At 36.2% G+C, this 22,361-nt stretch overlaps 2 protein-coding genes across 2 annotated transcripts in view; both read left to right on the top strand.

Moving 5' to 3' along the window:
* The window catches only part of KDM5A (lysine demethylase 5A), a 109,738-nt gene extending 93,939 nt beyond the window's left edge, over nucleotides 1-15,799 (top strand). Inside the window, exons 27-28 of the mRNA XM_051961498.1 lie at nucleotides 196-606; nucleotides 6,191-15,799. Coding sequence (XP_051817458.1) covers nucleotides 196-606; nucleotides 6,191-6,397 — 618 coding nt within the window. The 3' untranslated portion in view covers nucleotides 6,398-15,799. The remainder of the gene's footprint in view (nucleotides 1-195; nucleotides 607-6,190) is intronic.
* The window catches only part of SLC6A13 (solute carrier family 6 member 13), a 90,918-nt gene continuing 69,071 nt past the window's right edge, over nucleotides 515-22,361 (top strand). Inside the window, exon 1 of the mRNA XM_051961499.1 lies at nucleotides 515-606. The gene's annotated coding sequence lies outside the window, so the exon portion shown is untranslated. The remainder of the gene's footprint in view (nucleotides 607-22,361) is intronic.

Here is a 22,361-nt window from a genome sequence, read left to right as displayed (position 1 = left end):
TTGGGTCCATTTTTTTTTTTAATTTAATTTTTTTTTCTTTAGGAAATCTGAAAACTTGAGGCATGTTTTATTGTTTAATCCTTGTTAATTTTAATTCAAGATTCCTGATTGCTTTTTTTATTCCATATTGTAGAATTTAAAAATTTCTGATATTAAACCTCCTGATTTTCACAAAATTTTTAATCTTATCTTAAGGATGACAGTATGGAAGAGAAACCTTTGAGAATAAAAGGAAAGGATTCTTCTGAGAAGAAGAGAAAGCGAAAACTGGAAAAAGTTGAACAGCTCTTTGGAGAAGGGAAACAGAGGTCCAAGGAACTGAAGAAACTGGACAAACCAAAAAAGAAGAAGTTGAAGATGAGTGTAGATAAGTCAAAGGAGCTGAATAAATTGGCCAAGAAGCTGGCAAAGGAAGAGGAAAGGAAGAAAAAGAGGGAGAAAGCTGCTGCAGCCAAGGTTGAACTTGTAAAGGAAAATACTGAGAAGAAAAGAGAGAAGAAGGTGCTAGATATCCCCTCAAAGTATGATTGGTCAGGAGCTGAGGAGTCAGATGACGAAAATGCAGTTTGTGCAGCACAGAATTGCCAGAGGCCTTGTAAGGACAAGGTAAATCCTAGCTCATCCCTAACTCAACCAGATGTAAGAGAGGAAGAAGAATTTTGACTTCTAAAGGCTGAGTTTTTGAGAGCATAGATGTAACATAATAGTCTGTTCTTGGTGCAGTCCAAATTGGCCTTCTAAATAATTTGGTTTCTGCATTTTTTTTCTTAACAATCCCTGGTAAATTGTGAGGCGTCTAGGCCACTGGGATGACATCCAGTAGAAGTCTTTCACTAATTAAATAAAATAAAACTAGAATACATTGAATGAACATAGTAAGGCAGATGCAAGGACAAGCAATACAACTGTTAGAATGCAACATGTTTTACTTTATAAATCATTGTGAATGTAGTTTTAATTACAAAATCAATTAAATTTACTTTAACATTCAGTTTTTTTTTTTTAAAGTCTTTAGCATAAAGGTATTTATAACAAATCTAACAGTTCCTCCCTTTGTTCCCTTCTGTATTGTCTGTCTATTCACCCCTGTATTTATGTCTACTTTTCATTCTTTATAGTTGTCACAAATGTGTGCTGATACTTTGTTCCTTTGTTCTTTATGTCATGTTTCCATATTTTTCGTGATTGTTCACAGGTTTGTAAGTCTAGAGGTGGAGCCACCTAATCCAGCTCCCTCATTTTACAGATGAGGAAACCCAGACAGATTAAAGTGACTTTCTCCCAGTCACAAAAGATCAGAAGTGGGATTTGACCCAAGTTCTCATGAGTCTAGAGGCAGAGTTCTTTCCACTATACCATGTTGGTCCCTTGACTGTTGTTTTCACTTGCAGTGTATTATTTCATTACATTGATTTAGTTACTCCCAAATTGTACATTGAAGATTTTAGGATTATAGAATTTAGAGTTGGAAGGAACCTAAGAGATGACAGAGTAAATGGCATAATTTGCAGATGAGGAAACTGAGAGGTAAGTTAACTTTTCCAAGGTCACTTAGGTAGAAAGTTGCAAAACCAAGATTCAACCTTATTTTCTCGGATCCCAGATTGAGCATTCATTCCAGTTCTGTAGGAGGTTTTCTGGTGTTTTTGAAGGTACATAAATGATACTATCATAGGTATCTTTGAATAGTTAGCTCAGCTCTTTCCTTTTTGTTCATATTCTTAGGGCATATGTATCATAAGATTATTGAATCAAAAGTTATAAGTAATTTATACATTTAAGAAAATGAAACCATTTTAACATGCTATCAGACTGCTTTCCAAAAGGATTTTATCAATACGCATCATGTATATGCATCAAGCCTTGTTAACAGTTAGAATTGTTGAAAAAGGGAATGATCTGCCTTGGGGAGAGTGAGTTTCCCCATTTTTTGTTAAATGAAAGCAAGATAACCATTTGTCAGAGATGCTATGGAAGGGTTTTTCTTTGAGGCATGGGTTGAGATCCCATCCAACTTTTCTCGTATGATTTTGTGCTTGTCCTGTCTTGCTGTGATGTGTTATGTGAACCTCAGGACCAAATCTTTTTATAAGTGACCCAAAATGATAATGAATTCGCTACTTTAGAAAATTGTACTTTTTAGTGGACTGACATTGAGGTGGGATGGAAGTAGAATTGTAAAACTATTCACTCAATTGTGCCTTCTGCCAGATTCCAAACTTAATGTGTACTTTTAACTCTCTAAATGAAATGTTATCTTTTTCAACCCCTTGCTTAAATCTTGTAAACCCTGGAGGCTAGGATTATTATTATTTTTTTAAAAATCAAAACCAGAGATTGTCTTGGAGGCCAAATTTGCGGTGGTCTTGGTTGATGAATTTAAAACAAGAAATCTCGACTCCACCTTTATTTATTTTCACTCTCTGGCATGACCTCAACTCTTAATTTATATTTATAAATTTCTTGACAGATTGAGCAGAGTTTTGTTAACTACATGTTGACATTATTTACATTGTTGTAGTTACTTTGTATGTTGCTTTTAGCTGTTTTCTTTACTTTGCATAACTTTATACATGCCTTTCCATGCTTTTGTTTTGTTTATAATTTAACTTAATTTTTTTGGTTTACATTTTAACTTTTGAATTCTCTTCCTTCCTCCCTCCCCGCCTTGCACTAGAGAAGGCTACTATTACCACAGCTTTTTTATAAATATATGTAAAACCATACTAACTTCTCTTTATCACTTCTTTCTCTTGGTGGGGAGGATAACATCTTCCTTTATTGGTACCTTTTAATTGGTTTAAGTATAATATTCAGAAGTACTTGGTTGTTCACAATTATTCTTTGACCAACATTGCTGGAACATTTTCTTAGTTCTGATCATTTCAATTTTCATTATTTCATACAAGTATTCTTATGTTTTCCTTAAATTAATCAGCTTATTATTTCTTACATTGCAGCAGTATTTTGTCACAATCATATGCCACAACTTGTTTAAGCATTCCCCACTTAATGGGCATATTTTTAATTTCCAATTCTTTGCCTACCACAAAGACAGTTGCTATAAATATTTTAGGATATATAGATTCTTTTCTTTTTTTCCCTGATAATCTTGGGAAATCTAAAAGTGGTATTGCTTGGTCAAAGGATATATCCTTTTTTTTTTTTTTAAAGCAGATTCTTTATAGTCATCATTCATTTTTTATTTGTCAGAATTTGCTCAACCATTCCCTGATTGCTGGACACATTTTATTTCCAAATTTTGTTATTACAAATAATGCCCCATGAATGTTTTTATACATAGTTGTCTTTTCTGGCTGTTAGTAAGCTTTAAAATAGATAATCCTAGTCATGAGATCTCTAATTTCCTTTTATTAGAAGTTCAAAATTTTAAAATAAGTGATCATGATGAAGATTTCAGAAATGTATAGAAAAAATGAGGCTTTTTGATTGAAAATTTTAGTAAACTAATTTGGGAGTACTTATTACTTATAGCATTAAATGACTTAATTTTAGGGCATTACAAATTCAGTGGTATTTAGGTACTTGTGATAAAATCATTCAGTATCTCATTTCTAAGGTTTAGCTATAGCAATTACATAATAACATTTTCATTAGAAAATGGTCAGAACATGAAATATATAAAGAATCTTTGAGAGATTAAAACTTGTTTTGATAGTATTGAAATATTTATTCCTGTTTCTAGGGACAATAACTATTCATTATGTCCTAGGAGATTTAAATTTCTTACTTATTTTTGGATTAAACATATGAAAAGAAGACGTGTTATTTACCATATTGCTTTCTCTTGTAGGTTGTTCCCCTTCTCCCATTTCACTATTTCCCATTAACTTATTTCACTATAAGTTAAACATTTCTTCTTCATTATTATCAATTATGTTTGGGCACCTCACATTTTTTAAGGTTATTTATTTTTATTGTTCAGATGCCTCTGTAAAGTAGTAAATAGTCTTAATTCGATCAGAAGCAGTGAAAAGGAAAGTATTTGAAGTAATATCTAATGACTGAGTGACCAAAGTGAAATTTGAACCACTACTCTTGAGCTTTTAGTCATCTGCTTCTCCTACTGAACTTTTAGTCTTTTACAGTATTAATTAACTTCTTAGTCTTTTAACTTTTGAGTAGTCATGGGATATTTTTTAAATTCTTTTTTAAAAAAAGGAGTAAAGTTGAGAGAACAAAATATGGCAAATTTCAGAGAAGCAACATTTAAGAATTTATATAAATTGGCATATAACATTTTTTCATTATAGTCAATATAGCTATGTTTCAAGGGAAACCTTGTTCTTTAAAAAGGTCATAAGAGATCTTAACTTTGGGCAAGTATATTTACCAGGGTTAAAAAAAAAAAAGAGAGAGAACTGAACTGCTTTCCTTCTTGCTCCTGGCTGAGAGAGAAAGATAGATGAATCTATACTTGGGTATGTATGTTTCCCTTCGAAAACTGGGGCTCAATGCTTATATAATAGTGTAGGATAAGATGTCAAGAAAAGTTCAGGACATGGAAATGTAGGTAATTGATAACTGATTTGACATTTGGGCAAGTAGTTGAGTAGTGACTATTCTAGTTAAGAGAATTAATGTTAGAGCAAAGGTCTGTGGGTTAGCTCATAAAAAGGATAATAATGTCATATTCAGGTAGCCCAGAGAAATAAAAGTTCATCCCTTTAATTAAAGTAAACGTCCACAGATTCAAAAATAGCCAACATACTCCTCTTGTGTGTCCTATTTGTATCTACCTACTGTACAGTTAGTATCTTCTTAAATCACATATCTGCAGTGTTTTTATTTTTACTTTGGTGCACAGAAGTGATTAACTTCTTTTTCTGGCTTTATTATATTACTGCTGGGATAGGTACATTTTGATTACTTATTCTTTGTGCTGCACAGTTTGAGTTCAAAAGCCAGACTTCTCATAGAGAACAAGGAATGAATTTAGTTTGAGAAGGAACTATAAAAGTAATTAATATTTATGGCAACAGTGACTACTGTAGTCTTTCTTCTTAAAGATATTCTGTGATAATAGTTCTGATTAGATTAGTAAACTTGAGAAGCAGTGTGATCTAGTGGTAAGCCACCAGGGGTTGGGACCAAAAATGAAATGATATTGATAGTTCTGGTAGACTGAAAGAGACTGGATCTGAGAAACAGAAATTTTGTGGATTTCGGATGAGATCTGCAAAGTGGAACCATGATGTTACTTTAGTGCTCAATGCCTGCTATGAGAGATTGGCTGGTGAAGAGCTGCTGAATATATCAGTTGTGTGCTTATGACAGATATTCATGGAGGAAAAATGCCACTTGAGAATTGTTCCAATATTGTGAGTATAGTTAACTTTTAGATAGCTTCCTGGCTTCCTCCAACCCCTTTTTAAAAAGAAGAAATAGAGATTGTATTGACTGTGGGCATTTCAGTGATTCTACCAGCATAACTTAAACAGCTTTTCTTTTTGAGAGATAACTTGATATTATGGATTAGTTCCCCATTTTTGAGAAGAAAGGATTTTTTTTTTAGGTCAAAAATTTTACAGAGGCCCTATGTGATAATAGTTACACTGTTATTATTGAATGAGAAAAACAGACATCTACAGAAATCTATTAAATCAGCAATGCTTTTAAAATAAATTTGTATTTTATTATAAATGTGCAGAATATGGAATTTGGAAAAGTTGTAAGACATATGGAATATACATATGTGCACACAAATGGATATACACACACATATTTTTTTGGAGCCAAATTAAGATAGAAGTCACATCAGTGCACCACATGGGTTCTTGGACTCTTTGCAGTATCTAGTTCTTCAGATGTTCTTGCCCTACAGGTTGGGAACCATTGGTATAGTGAATAGATCATGGTAGTGAACTTGGGGAGTCAAAAGACCTGGATTCAAGCACTGACTCTGCCATTTACTAGCCATTTGATCTTGAGCAAGTTAGTTAATTCTTCTAAATCTCAGCTTCTTTATCTGAAAAGTGGGGACAGTGCTTGTCCCACTTGGCTCACTGAATTGTTGTGAGGATAAAGTGAAGTAATGGATGTAAAAAATACAGAAATACTTACGAAACAATAGTGTAAAAACTAAGCTGTTATGTATTATGCCTTGACTTTACTTTCACCCTAGGGATAGCTAACTGTCCTAAAGCCCTCTCAATCTTATCTCCTACAGGTAGACTGGGTACAGTGTGATGGTGGCTGCGATGAGTGGTTTCATCAAGTCTGTGTGGGTGTTTCTCCAGAAATGGCAGAAAATGAAGATTACATCTGTATAAACTGTGCAAAGAAGCAGGGGCCAAGTAGCCCAGGACAGGCCCAGCCTCCTTCTTTCATAATGAGCTACAAGCTACCAGTGGAGGAACTGAAGGAGGCCAGCTAGCAGAAGCTTGGTTAGTTTAGAACATGAGGGAAATGGACCACACTGAGACCCTTGTCATCAAGGGAGGGTGGTTTGGATCTGCTCTGAGTTGTTGCTTCCAAAGACGAATGGCCTGCCGCAGAGAAAGCCCTCCTCGCTTTTTCTGTGCAGTGGGACTGTGTGAGCCACATACTGCACCAGCCCATCTATGCAGAGATGTCTCCTTTGACCTGCCAGCCGTTCTCTTAACTGGAGTGTTTGCTCGTGAGTGGGGTGTCCTGCATTGTGTTCAGAGACTTGACTGAGCAGTAGGGTGGCTGATCCAGCTGGGGTGTGGAGCTGGCTCGGGGCCTGTAGGCATTAGCTAGAGAGTTACAGCCTAATGGCAGCACTGTTTGTAGGCATGTGTGGAACCAGAGTGCCTTGGGTCTGCCTGAATGGGACAGCAAGATAGCCATCAGAATACCGTAGTCCCTTTCCACTATTTGTAAGCATTCTATATTCTACAGTTATTGAAGGGAGGGCAGATCTGCAGGTTCTATTAGGAGTCATGGAAAAGCAGCATTACCTATACCAGTTCCTAGTGCTTGTGGGTACCAAAAAAGAAAACCTGGAGCTTCCCTTCAGCTGGGACAGACCACCGAATGTGGAGAATACCATCTCAATTCAGATGTTAGGCTGGATCTTGGAAAGAAGAGCATTTTTTATTTCCTCCAAGAGCAACAGCTTCTCTTATAGAGACTGGCTTTGAGAATTCCCAGTCTCCTGGGCCTACATATTGGAGAGGAACAACTACATGGACCCAGGATTCTACACAAAGAAAAGGAATAAAGGCCAGAAGGGTTGTCTTGCAGAGCCACAATGGTGCATGCTTTGGGGATAACATTCTTTTACAAGTATTCCTATCATCACCAGGCTTTAGGCATGATCATAAGCAAGACCACCATATGTAACTGCTCACCTTGTAGTCCTGACCCATAAACTACCGTTCTAAACACTGGCTATTTCAGATTCTGGCCCAGAAGCAGCAACAGATGATGCTGAGTCATACCCTGACTTCGACAGAAGATGTAGGATTATGATACCTCTAGATGATGAGGTCATTTTAGTCGATCCATTTTTAAAGAAAAGAACTTGTTTTTACTTTTTTCTAAATGTCTGACTACTGACTGTTCTATAAATAGATTATTTTTCCTTTTTTTAATATACATATATAAATATATATTTACCACTATTACCAGCAGCATACATACAGTTTTCCACCATCAAAAACCCATTTGGGGGCTGTTTTTTGTTTTTGTTTTTTGCTTTTTAAAAGGACCTTCATTCCTTCCTTGTAGTACAAGGAGTAAGCAGTCACTCTTTCCCAAACTAGGTTAATTAGACTTCCATCATCTTGCCTGTGTTCAAATAGGTAATTACATTTTCTTCATGTATTGGGATTTGTCCCTGTCTTTGGGGAAGTGCTGGTCTCACTTTAGTTGATGCTGTTTTGTATGTGGATGTCTGAAGCTGGCCAGGGTGCTGTATTCTCTCCCCTTCCACTATGTTTTCATTTCTTGTACAGATGATAGGTGAGTTATAGAGCAGAGTCTACGTAGAAGATGAGCTGAAATTTAACAAACAAAACAAAAAAAAAAATCTTCCTAAAAATAGTGTTTTGTCTTTGACTGTTCTGCGTCTCTTCTCCATGTCCTAAAAGTAACGATTTATGACATTTCGGCAGCTGAACTAAAAGGTATCCTGAAAAAAGCTTATATTAATTCCTCCATTCTTTTTTTGCCTCATTCTGTTTTAATGGCTAGTGGCTACTACTGTCCCGTTATCATTTGAGTCAATACAAGATTATATAAAACAAATTTTACAAAATCTGGTTTCCTTGAGGACATTTCCTCATTGCATGCCACCTATTTTAGTTATTTTCCCCTCAATGCTACTGTTTTTTTTTTTTTTAATCTTGTGAATTAATAGTAGTTCATATTTTCAGGTTTTATCAATCCCAAATAAGGAAAATATAACTGTTTCAAGATTTAGTAGGTGAATATTTTATTTTTTGAAATACTTTATTCTTAATTTAAGAATTATCAAAATATGTGGATATTTTGCAGTTAGTTCATGCCTGAACTATATGTTTTGTTCCCCTCTACTGTCAGTATGGGCTATAGGCTGTTAATCTATTATTACAAAGATAGAGAGAAATAAATAAAATAATTGATGATTAATTAAAGATAAAGACAGGAATAGAAAATAATCCTGAGAATTTAAAATATGAGAGAAATTCTATCAGTCTCCTTATTGTGGCTTTCTATATAAAAAAAATCAAAAGAACTCCCATAATTATTGATGTCTCTGGCTCCTTAGAGATGTATGTGTGCTCTGCTACCTCTTGTACTTCTCTCTAAAATTCAGTTGTTGGGAGCAGGCCATAAAAATGTCTGGTATACTATTTGTCGAAGTTTTGTGCCCTTTAAAGTGGTGGGGTCAACGAGAGTGGCAATCTAGAGTATGATTTCTGTCCTTAGGTATACATATTGGGGTATTATTCCCCAGAAAACTCACAAGAAACAAACTATCTGCCAGCAGTATATGGTTTCTTGCTAAAAAGTTGTTATAGACATCATTTGACATTAAAAGAATTTATATTCCTTTTTTTAGAACTATGAGACTATCACTCAAATAAAATATGAGAGCTTGACTTAATTAGATTACACATTGGACCTCCAGGATTGGGAAGCATAAAGTTAAATTATTATTCACATGCTAGACTAGTTTTTGGGAAGAGTAAAGAAAGTAAAAGCTAAGAGATGTTTGTATTCTTCTAAAGCATAATTTAAAAAAAACTACTTACTGATATTACAACTTACGTCATTCTTCAATACTATAGATAACTTTGGGATCGAAGCTTGGTTTTTAAATGGTTGCCAGCAGAAAATGGCAGTTGATCATAGTTGAGCATTTTGCCTGTTTATTTCTTTTCAAAGGCAATTGTCATTGCAAACCATTTCGACAAAGGTTATGGAAAATTATAAAAGGAAAGTTTAAAAATGAAAATAACAGTTAAAAAACACACTGGAGGTTGATGGACCTGTCAGATTGACAAGAAGATTTTAGTTGTTGCCTCAGTTCTGTTCTTACTTGCTTTTGTACTCTAGAAAATGTTATTTTTTATTTTTACACTTTTAGAATTTAGATGCGAAATAGCACTTTGAAAAGCTATTTCTATAAGTGTTAGTATCCCAACCAAAAAATAAGTCTGCATGAATCAGTACTTAAAATTGAGCAAGATCTCACTAATTCAACAAACATTGAACACCTACCATGTATAAGACTGAGGGAGTTCATGTACCTTATAGTTTTTTGAGATGAGAATTATCTGCAAATCACTGTTAATATAGGATAGAAGCTGAAAGTGTACAGTAAGAAGCATAAGGGGATACTGAGACTTCAGAAGAAAGATTTGATCTCAGGTCTGTAATCTATTTGGAAATAAGGAAAAGAAACTAGAAATTATATTTGCAGGAAAGATGATTGATTGCTACATTTTTTTTTAAAGAGAGTTGATGAAAATCAAGAGTTTGGGCTAAAATGTGTTAAGGTGAAATTGTTAAAAATTTATGTCAACTCTTGGTATATTTAGAGTTTCATTGACTGCCAGATTGGCAAGAAAAATGATTGGTTTGTTCTGTTCTCTACTGTTCTAGTTGTTTTTGATTCAGCAGACATTTTAAGTTTCCTTTTCTGTACAAGACAATGTAATAGGTAACGAGATAGAAAAAATAAGTCTCTTCTAGCTGGAAGTTTATAGCTTGGAATTAGAAAGATTGGGTATTGTTAGATTTTCCTATTACCTGAATTATATTTTGTCATTTATTGCTAATGAGAGGTACTATAGAGGAGAGATTACAGGGTTGATTTTGGAGATTGGAAGATCTGCATTCAAGTTCTTCCTCAAACATATTATTAGCTGTGGGCAATTCACATAATTTTGCATCATGTGCACAGGCAAGTCTTGTGCCACAGATAAGTGAGAAGAGATTTCATTTGGATTCCTCATATTGATGAAAGAAGTCCAGAGCAAAAAAAAAATGTTGATACAGAAATAGAACTGAAAAATTTTAAACAAGAATTATATCATCTCTTTTGTTTGGAGGTAGTTTGGAATCCATGTATAATGGACATAGGGCCAAGCATAGAGGTAACCCTGAATTCATGTCCTGCCTCTGACCATAGTAGCTATTTTCTTGGGGGCAAAATATCTCTTAGAGCCTCAGGCAACTTTAGAAAACTATGTTTCTTATTTGCATCAGTGAATGAAAGTTTCTATATCAAGGAATTCCTTAAACCTATTTGAAATCCTAAGTTCAGACCAAAATTTTTTTACTGTCTAAACAATCCCATAATGGAATGTTTCCTATAAATAATCCTTCAAGTGATTCTTTTTAGAGAAGTGTTTGTCTTACTGTCTGTCCGTGGCACATTTTTAGGGGTCCACAAAATTTATTGCCAGAAGTCCTTACCATGTACTTTGCCTTGCTTCAAAATATCTAAAATTTTGTCATTTTTTGATGTGTATTCCCTGTATCAATGCAAATCACATTTCCTTAATGCCTTAAGAAGAGGAGAAATAGTGGATGTTTTAAAACAACCTGGTTTCTGACTCCTGTTGCTTCTCCTCTCTACATTTTCCCTTGTTCTTCCTAATCTTCAACCCTCTTTCTTTAGGTCTCACTTCTCTTCTTACTTCTGCCACCCAGCTCTGAAGTAAAATAATTTAAAATATTTTATGTAGTGGAAGTATACTTTGGTTAGGAAAATCTGTTGTAGGACATTTTTTAGAGATTATGTGTAGAATATTATTTCATATCATATGGGCTCTCATTTAACAGGGCTATTGGTGCCTTATAATAAGTATGGCTTATTTCATTATTTTAGTCAGCTGAACATAATTAATTATTACACATAAGAGCCAAAAGAAAATAAAGTTTGATGTGCATTCACTTATATTCTCAAACTGGTTACAACTTGTAATAGTTATTAACATGTGATGTAGTTTGACACAAAGTGTGAATGAGGAAAGCTGGCTTACAAACTTGTACAGATGAATAGGAGTTCCCAGACACGTTTCACTCTGTGGCTAGGAAAGATGTTGGATAATCTGATGGTATTATACTGAATTATTATTCAGCTGATATTATACTGAAAACAGTCTTCAAAAATATAGATGGGTTTGGTACCTGAAGAGATCAGCTGTTCAGGTGATGACATATATATAGGTGATGACATATATATATATATATATGACTCTATATATATATATATGACTCTACCTCTGTTCCTTTGAAACTTTGTCCCTTTACGGTGAGCCAATACTAGGCATAAAAATAGAGGAGAGGGGGGAAAAAAAAGCCATTTGAAATTTGTATTTCCCAAATGCCCAAGATGGATTCAGACCCAAAGTGTCTTCATATAAGGAAATGATATGGGTTCTCATAGAAATCTCAGAGACAAATAATGGGACTGCTAAGTACCTTCTGATTATAAGAATGAAATGTACTCTGTTTTTATAAATTATGAGGGAATTTCTTTTCTACATGTAATAATTAGGTGCCTACATTTTCTTAAGATAGTAAATTCTCTTCTGAAATTCCTTAGGGCATTCCCTAGTAGTCAACATATATTGACTTTCTGTGTGCCTACCACTGTGATATATACTGTGTAGAATGTATAAGTAGGAAGCACAATCTCCTTCTTGAAGAAACTTTACATTTTAATTGAGAAATGAGGTACATATGCATGAAACATGGCAGAATATACTAGGGAGTTGATAAGTAATAAAATGCATAATGTAGACTAAATTGCCATTGGAATTCCTTTGACATTTCTCCTGCAGAAGCATTTACTCATTTGAATTTATTTTTATCCAACTCTTGATAGGGAAAATTTTAATCTGTGAAAAAACAGTCTGCTTAATACAGTTCACTGAGAAGCAACATGGTATAGTGGTTATAGAGCTGGCCTTTGTGAATTCAGAAGGCCTAGGCTCAAATCCCCCTTCTGAGCTAGTCACTTTATCTTTCAGTAGTGTAGGAGAATGTATAAGATGAAACTGCAGAATAGTTATCAGTCTGCACTGGTACTACTATTGGAAGCTACTCATCAGGACCTCCCTATACAAGGAAATCTCTGATTAGTTTTAAAAAAAAAAAAAAAAACAGTCCTTCTCTGGTCTGATCTAATTTGTATCCTCCCTTAGAAGGGGCCAGCCTAGGAAAACTTCATCACAATGGGTGATTTTTCCAGTCACATCAATTTAGGGAATTCCTACCCTAATGAATTCACATGGTTAGTGGTCAATGGCTTTCCTCACCTATAAAATGAGGATAACACCTATTTCAGAATTGTTTTGAATATCAAATGGGATAAAGTATTAAGTACTTTGCAACTTTAAAGCACTGTGCAAGTGTTAGCCAGTTATTACTATAATCTACCACTGGGGACCCCCAACCATAGAGAGTTGGCTAGTCTGTTGTTTAGGAGGAGATCACAGGAGCCTCAGAAATGATTTGGATAGCTTCAAGCTGATGAATCTTGGTTTATGAAGTCCAAATGGATTGCTCAGGAATGTTGGATAGAGTGATAGTTTTTTTAATCTTGGGAAAATTTAATCATCTAAGTGGCAAGTCACCTCTCCCCAAATAAAATTACATTGCAGAAAAAACAGATATAAAAGAGGTGGATTCTAGTCTGGTGTGTAAACTTGGGTAAGACGTTCAACCTTTTAAGTTTTATATCTAAAGTGAGGTAAAGGATCTAGGTGATAATTACCAGAAAATATTAAATACTTGCTATGGTATGCTTAGACCATCATATAAAATGCTAAGGAACAAAAGGGGTTAGAGTCCTAGGTATTTAGTTAAAATGTTTCTATATGTATAGGACATATATGCAGTGATCTCTAAGGAGCCTTCTACCTGTAAAAATTCTATAATCCTGAACAGTACATTCTGTACTCTTCATCCCTAGTCATTCGATCAGTAAGTATTCTGGGCACTATGCTAACTGCCAGAGAGAGGGAAAGAAGCAAAATATAATATATACAGGATAAATAACACAGGGAAGTCACTAGAATTACAAGAGATTGGGGAAAGCTTCAAATTCCCATTATCAATTTGTGAAGTACCAGATCTTCCTCATGTCTTCTCTATGTGAAATTTTCAGCTCACACAAGAAAAGGGAGATCTTAGGAAGACATCTAGTCTAATGCCTTATTTTACAGATGTGGAAATAGACTCAATATAACTTGGCCCAGATCACATTTGAACACATTCTCTGACACTAAAACCAAGGTTCTTGACTCTGTAGCCTTAGGCTAGCTACACCTTAAACATTAAAAAAAAAAAACAAACCTGGCTTTTATTGCTTGATAACTGACTCTAAAATTTTCTGTCTGATATGCCAGCCCTCTGAAAGCTGATTCAGTGTTATTTAGTACCTGCTCCCCTATGTAGCCATCATTGTCAGTATGACATTGCTAGTTTGATTATAAGTCTTATGAGTCATTCTGTTACTTTCCTTCCATTCATTTGATCTTATCCAAAATTGCCACTACCAGAGTGACTTTAACATTTGTTATCTTATTTGATTCATAAAATAGGTGAAAGGGACTTCAAATCTTCCCTGTCCCTAGAAAGGAATATAACCAACTGAAAAGAAATACTAGTGTTGACCCCAAAATTTAAAAATCTCTAGGGAATGTTTTTTCTTCTGCATCACTGTATGTTTCTTTTTGGTCTGTTATGTGAGTTCTCATTGAATTTCTTATCATCTGATTGTTTTTCTCAAAACATCAATTCCTAATGTACTGTTAGTATATTAACAAATTTCTCCTTTTTCTTCTGCTCCAAATTTTTTGGTTTCTTATAGCATTCCTACTCCTCCTCACCCTTTTTTAAGATCTTCCTGGTCTGCTCTACTATTTATGATTCTTAAACCAATTGATTGGCCTGGAAGGAACCTTAGCTTCAAGTGTGCGCTGCCTCCATAAATGAATATACATGTATCTGTGTAACTGTATTTATATAGAGATACAACATATAAAGTAGCTCATCTTTATGTAGCACTTTAAATTATACAAAATGTTTTCCTCATGATCCCAGTGACTAAATATGAACCTGTATAACAGAGGACAGTCATATGCTAATTGTATATGTGTACACATAGATTCACTGCATATGAAAAATAAACAAAGCTATGGATGAAATACCTGGGGGAAAGAGCCTGTTCCCCTTGAGTTTAATAAAAGTTTACAATAAAATATTTCTCCTTATCCTTCCCCCCAATATGGGCATTTAAAAAATTTTTGGTATTGGACCTTTAATACTAAATCTTACGTAGGTTGTTTTTTTTAAGTTTTGTTTTTTTTTTTAATTGTCATTTCCCTATAACTTGTCCTCTCCTGTCCTAATAGAACTCTCTTTGAAATAAAAGTGATTAAGCAAAACAAATCAACATATAGGCCATGTCTGACAGTGTGTGCTTCGTTTTACACCTATAGCACACTACCTGGTGCTGTGGCACCACAGTAATTTTCTGGATTTGGATGGAAATCCTACAAGATTGTGCTGCAATAGTGTCAGATGCAATTTCTCTGTTCACTGGTTTATTGAGCTTGGTTAAGTCAAACTTTTATAGCTCCTCAGGATCTCAAACACTCCTGCATCCTTTTCTATGCAAACTACTGTGGCATTTTTTTTCTTTTGCATTTCTTTTGGAAGCTGCCAGCATGTAATTTCTTTCCCCATTTCATTCAAATGTGGAGGATTGAAGAGTCTCCTTTTTATAGAAATTAATCCTTCAGAATAATTGGGATGCAGTATGAGATTTGATATTTATTCCTGAGAATGAATAAGATGGGAAGTCAGCAGTTTGGTTTCCTTGAAGGAGTAGATAAAAAAAGGGCCAAAAGTTGCTTATCCTGGAAACTTGGGAGAGTAATATGTTACTATCCCAAATGATAAGATTGATAGTCATATGGTGATTTCTACCTTAAGAACTTGATGCTTTCCAATTAATTGATTTGGGATCATTGGGTTTTATTGGTATGTATAACTGTTCTAGGCCTGGAAACATACTCAGTATGTTAAAGTATGTTTCCACTAGCAGACACATCCCTGTCTTTACTGCTTTACTGTTGAGGTTCTAGGGATTAATATTGGGAATCCTCGGGATTTTAGGAGATCATCTTGTCTACCTCTGCTGCTGGGCAGGACAAAATCTAAGCCATTCTTGAAAGATATTGCCTGTTTGCTGGAAAGAGTCTGGAATACACTGCATGTAAATAATCTGATACTGTCCCACTTTTCTCTAGTTATTAATGCCAAGTAATTTGTTGTACAATAAATATTTGTTGGCTAACTGAACAAACCTTTTCTCATTTGTGATGCTAACATTCTTGTAAGGTTGTTGGCCAGTAGTATACCTTCCTAAGTTGGAAATAAGGACATTACAGTATGGAGCAGATCTAGAATCAGATCCTAATTATCAGTTTTCTATTACACTAATGTTTACCAGAGTTGTCTGGAGACTTACGAGTTTTCTTTGATTAATTCTTTTTGATCATACTGTTAATGATGAGTTTTGGGAATGGAAATGTAAAGGATCCGAAGAGAAGGAAGGATTCTGAGAATAGCAAGTTTGGCATAGAAGCAGTATAATTGATAATAAAGGGAATGTTCTGTGGATGATGCTTCAGTAAGCTCGTAGTAGAGCCTAATGGAGTAGAAATCACAATATACAATATGTTCTTTATATAACTTTCTCTTCTTTCCTTCCCATTGACCTTTACACAGCTTCTCTAAGAAAAGTAGCAGTAGTAAAGGGGAAAGAGTTTGGCCCTATAGACAATGGAAAGGATTTGCAGAAATCATGAGAGGTTCTTGTAACAGGATGAAATGGGTCTCTAGCAATCATGCAGTTGATCATCCAGAAAAAGAAAAAATCAACACCCTAGATATAGGGAATGGGAAATCTGGAACAAAGTATGCATAGAGTTTGCCGATAAACATTCAGTTTGACCTTTCATGCCGGCTTTATGGTAGGTGGTATGGATATAAAATAGACCAATCTTTGTTCTAGAGATCACATTCCATTTGGGAGTTATAATACAGGAAAGTAAGCAACTGATTTGAAGACATAGCAACTGGGGGGGTCATGGCACATAGAGTTCCTGAGCTGAACTTTGAAGGGAGGTAAACAGGAGAAAGCTGTGTATTCCAGGCATTGGGGAAATATGGCTTGTACAAAGATTTGGAGTGAGGAGATGAAATGTAGAATTTAAGGACCCATTAGTAGTACAGCCTGACTGGAACATGCAGCATCCTAAGCATGAAATAAGCGGGACAAGGATTTAGGGGATTATAGATCAAGAACTGAAAATACGTCAGAATCCATCACTATCTGACACACAAGAAAACTGCATAAGTGATAATTGCCAGAGGTGGAATTTGAGTGCCAGTTCTCTGACATCACAGTCAAGTAGGCTGTTACTTCCCCCATTAGAAGGTAAATACTTTGAACTCTTACCTTTGTTTACCTACCTTGGACTACAACTTTTTTCTTAGTGGTGGTTAGTTCTTGAGAGAATGTTGAAGCAAAACAGGAGTGAAATAGACTTTTTCTCATCCACTCTAATCTCATTCCCTCGTTTTTCTCCCCTTACTCCAAACATATCTTTTAACACTCTTTGCTATTCTTGACATTTCTCAAAAGCTCTTCATCCTAAACTTTCTTCATACTATATAATTTGATCACTTCATATTTGTCCTTAGTAGTTTTTTCTTCCTCCTTTTCCCTACTGTTGCCTTTTACTCATTTAATGTGCAATGTACTATTGCCTGTCCTTTGTTTTCATGAATACCAGTGACATCACAGAGACATGTCAACTCATGTGTAAATTGGATTTAAACAATGCAGACTTGCACAGTCAACAGCCTCATTCTCTCAATTATTGGCATCCACTAGCGAGACAAAAGCCAAGATGTTTGGGAATGGTTCTGGAGGCAGTGGAGGGCCTTGATATCTGACCATGCTCTAATTCCCCACCACACCTGCTTCATCTGCCTTCATGGCCCACCTCTTCTGCAGGGCAAGTCTCACATGTTTGGGATAGTCACTTCCCCAAACTCACTGACAGGTTTGAGACCCGCCTGAGAGGATTGACCAGGCTGTGGCCGCCATGCATGCAGTAGCTTCTTGGAGCCATAGGTGAAAGCTGGAGAACAACAAAGGTGAGCCCTGAAAAGGGCTTCCACCAGAGGCACTAATTCTCCTTGTACATCTCATATACCCCATATACTATGCTAACGATTGGGAGAGCTCCCTACCTTCAAGAGGTTTCCAATCCAGTAAAAGATACTAACAATTTTTTTAAAAAAAATGACATTAATATATTGACTTAGAATGCCAAGCAAGCTTTGCTATGAGGAAGTAGCCATTGAATTATGTATTATTTTGGGAGGTGGGGTTTAAACTCATCAGACTTGCATTTGATAACAGTGAGCTTGCAAAATACATGGACTAGTTTGTTTTATATAAAACATTTTATTTAATACCAGAACCTGAATGAATGTTCAAATGCTAATTGGTGAAGCTGCCCTGTTTTTCTTTCAATTCAATGATTTAGTTAAATATAGTTAACATTTTTATAGCATTTCAAGGTTTGCAAAATAGCTTACACATATTAATTTATTTGATATTCACTACATCCTGTTGCAGATGAGAAAACGGGCAAATAAAAGTTAAGTGGCTTGTCCTCATATAGTGTCTGAGAATTTCAAATGCAGCTCTTTCTGATCAGTGCTATATCACCAATGCCATTTTGCCTCCCATTTGTAATTCCTAATAAATAGGTCATTTATTAATTATATGCTAAGCCCTGAGAATTAAAAACAAATCTATCACAGACTTGCTCTCAAGAGCCTATGATCTTATAGATGTGTACACAAATAATTGCCATGCAAGAGAGAAGTGAAGACCCTGCAAAGTAACTCAGGTAATTTGTAAAGGGAGAGAGAGACCTGTTCTTGAGTAGGTGGGGTAGGGGTTAAACTCCTAATGGATGATTGATTCAAAGTCGAAAGAGGCTTTATAGGGCATTGAGACCCTTATTTAGAGATAATGAAAATACTGAGTTCTCATACCATTTTGTGTATTCTGTAAGGGAATTTTAAATACTGAGTAAGAAAGATGGGACGGGGCAGTTAGATGGCATGGTGATTAGAGCACCAGCCCTGAAATCAGGAGGACTTGAGTTCAAATTTGCTGGCTGTGTGACTGGACAAGTCACTTAAACCCCATTTGCCTCAGCAAAAATAAAAGAAAGATGGGACAATGAGGTAGTTTTATTGAGTGACTTGCTTGAAACTGAGGGAATATTACTAAATCCCCAGAGAGACATCTAGAAAAGGGAGTATTTGGAATTATTAAAACTTATGAGGATGGGAGGAGGAACAAGGGGAAAAATGAGTGTCTCATAAGATCTTCCCTCTAACTCAGCCATCCCAGATGGACAAACTAAGTTGGCCCACTTAATTACCACTAAGCCTACTTGTGAGTTAGAGCAGGTACTAATCCAAGTGTCAGAGAATGTACAACACACCAAGTAATTAGGTCATTATAGACAAACAGCAATCAGAAAGGATTCTTTTTCCATTGACTGGAGGATGGAAAACATCTTTTGTGGTCACAGATGCAACTCATTAATGGACCCCAATGGGGAACCTGACTCTTATTGGGAGAGGTGTTAATATGGAAACAATGATCCCCAAAGGGGGAAAGTAAATGACCTATGGGAACTAAACTGTAGGAATATGCATTGCCAGGTTGACTCTGTGAAAATCTCCAGATTGCATCCAACTCTTGACAAAGCTCCCTAGTATAGCTCAAATGTTCCTGGACCACCTAGAGCAGAAACCCTTTTTTGTGTGTGTCATGGACTAAAGTAGTCTAGTGGAGCTTCTAGGCGGCTTATGTTTTAAAATATATAAAATATAGCTTTACAAATATGAGTTTTATTAAAATACTTATCAAAATGATTTTTTAAAAGTTCATGGAGCCCAGATTAAGAACCTCTGTGAATGCTTCTCTAACCTGGAAGCCTCACCTGGCCCACTAATGGTCATCCCTAAGGTAATTCAGGATCTGATGGCTATGCTGTTCATGGGGTTTGGGGGCAGCAGGTCAGAATGTTGATATCCACTACCCTGAAGGAACTCTAGTCCAAGCCTGGAACTGAAAGAGTCTTTGGTCCAATGGGAGTTAAGTATTAAGCTATGGAAATAGGGTACACCAAGAGGAGCAAAGAATTGTAGTTGCAGAGATAAAAGAGTCCTCCAAATCATCAAACCCAAACTTTCATTTTATAGAGAAAATGGTAATCCACTTCTGCACCCCCATCAGTGGGTTATCTTCAGGCTCAGGTTGTCCCCTGATAAATTTCTTCATCCCCCAAAGAGTATCAAGATGCAGTTTCCTTTATATTGAGATCTCATTCCAGATCCCTGCCATCGTCTAAGGTAAATTGTTCATCTGTAACATTGGTAAGTCCCTTACTGGAAACTGCTTTTTTAGCTCTTCATCACTCAGCCTGCGCCTCACCAGCAAGTCTAACAATAGGTGCTTATGATTTAAAGTCTCAAATCCTCGAGTTTTATTTTTTATTTTTTAGCTTGGCAAATTGCCCAATGACCAAACTACTTGGAATGATATCCCTGGTTTCCCATATTGTGTGTGTGTGTGTGTATATGTGGAGTTTTGGTCAAGATTTCTTTTTAAGAAAGACATTGAACTTGGACCATCAATTGGACACCATTGCTTTTTCCTCCCAATCCTCCTATGATGATTGAGTGGGGAAAGACCTGATGATTAGGGCAGTGAGAGGGTGCCATGGATAAAACCTGGGCCAAGAGTCAGAAAGATGAATTCAAATCTATCTTCAGACATTAACTATGTGACCCTGGGCAAGTCACTTAACCCTGTTTGCCTCAGTTTCCTCATCTGTAAAGTGAGCTGGAGAAGAACGTGGAAAATTACTCCAGTATCTTTCCAAGTCATTTTTTGAAGACTTTGAGCTGAGAAGAGTCTGGAAACCACCAGTGTTGGCACTGATTCAGGGGCCCTAAGACCCAGTCCTGGCTTGCTGGCACTGGGGCAGGTCTGGGGCTAGACTGCTACTCTGGTGCTACAGACCTTTCCTGCTGACCTTCCAAGTTGTCCTGGTTGGAAAATTGTTCCCCTCCGTCTTTTTGTGGGTTCTGACACATTAAAACTTGCTTAGAGTCATTATTTAAAGAAATTTGGAGAAGTTTGAGGGAGAACTCAGGTGAGTTCCTATCTTTACAGTACCATCTTGACTCCACCTACTATCTTTGTCAAGAAAATCCCAAATGAGGTCATGAAAGGTGAGACATGACTGAAATGGCTAAACAACAACCGACACTGAAGAACACCTTTCTCTCCTCTTGCTTTCCTTCTTGTATCCTCCTTGCCTTCTCCCCAGTAGGCTAATAACTAATTTCCAAATATTCCCCTTTCCAGTCATGTGTTTGGGGACCTCGGAATGTCATTCAGTTTCAGGCAGATCACTCAACAGTATTATATAACATTTCTATTTCCATGATCCCCTCAAGAAGGCCTAACATAAGAGCCCTTTTAATATTTTCCTCATTTAATTACTATTTTATTTATTATTCCTACTAATTATTTAATAGCTGCTCCCCCTACCAGGGGGAAAAAAGCATAAACCAACTAATAGTGAGTCCCATAATTGAGTACCAGAACAGCTCTACAATCATGGTGATTATCCCAATACATAAAAGTAACCTCAACACACTTTACATCACTTCAGAACACAATGGCACAATGATTCCTTGAGTCTGCTTTCCTGATTTACTAGCAGAGTCTGTCGGAAAGACCTACTGCTGAATTACAGACCACATCTTGAACAAATTCAAAAGGGAAAGATCTTTTTTAACTGAACCTCTGATTTCATTGGTAAAGGGAATTTCCCTAGGAACCTTCCTCTAAAGATTCAGAATAATATGTTTTGCAACTTATAGTCTTAGAGAAATGTCTCTTAGTTCAAGACACTAGATAACTTGTCCTTGATCACATAGTATATATCTGAAGTGGGACTTAAGCCTAGGGCTTTCCTACCAGTTTTCTAACCTCTGTGCCATACCTCCATTTCCTAACAAGTATTGTTGTTTATTTGTGTCCAATTCTTCATGGCCCTATTTGGAGTTTTTTTGGACAGAAATACTAGAGTAGGTTTGCCATTTCCTTCTCCACTCATTTTTCAAATGGGAAAACTGAAAAATAGGATTAAAGGACTTGTCTCAGGTCACATAGCTAGCAAGTATTTGATGATTTGAACATAGGAAGATGAGTCTTCCTGACTCTAGACTTGGTGTTTTATCCACTGTGCCACCTAGATGACCTTTCTAGCAATTAGATCTCTTTAAAAGGGCAGTGAGATACTTTTGGAAGGATAGAATTGCCCTTTGCTGGAGGTCTTTAAGCAAAGACTGGATGAGAACCCATATTGCAAATCCTATTTAAGTAAGGAATGAACTTGAGTAATTAACATTTCTTTCTATATTGAGTTTCTGTAATTCAGATTCTAATCTCTTTCCTCCTCCTCCTCCTCCTCCTCCTCCTCCTCCTTCTCCTCCTCCTTCTTCCTCTCTCTCTCTCTCTCTCTCTCTCTCTCTCTCTCTCTCTCTCTCTCTCTCTCTCTCCCTTCCTCCCTCCCTCTCTCTCTCCCTCCCCTCCTCCTTCTCCCTCTGTCTCCTTCTCCCTTCCTCTCCCTCTCTCTCCTTCCCCCCTCTCCTTTTCCCCCTGTCTCTCTCCCACCATTGCTCTATTTCTGCTGCCTACAAACACATATCACCTCCATCCTTAAAAAATTCCTTCACTTGATCCAGCCCTC

The sequence above is a fragment of the Antechinus flavipes genome, chromosome 5, assembly GCF_016432865.1.
Source record: "Antechinus flavipes isolate AdamAnt ecotype Samford, QLD, Australia chromosome 5, AdamAnt_v2, whole genome shotgun sequence".
In the NCBI taxonomy this organism is placed as follows: domain Eukaryota; kingdom Metazoa; phylum Chordata; class Mammalia; order Dasyuromorphia; family Dasyuridae; genus Antechinus; species Antechinus flavipes.
Note: the sequence above shows the minus strand (reverse complement) of the source record. Positions and strands in the feature narration are given on the sequence as shown.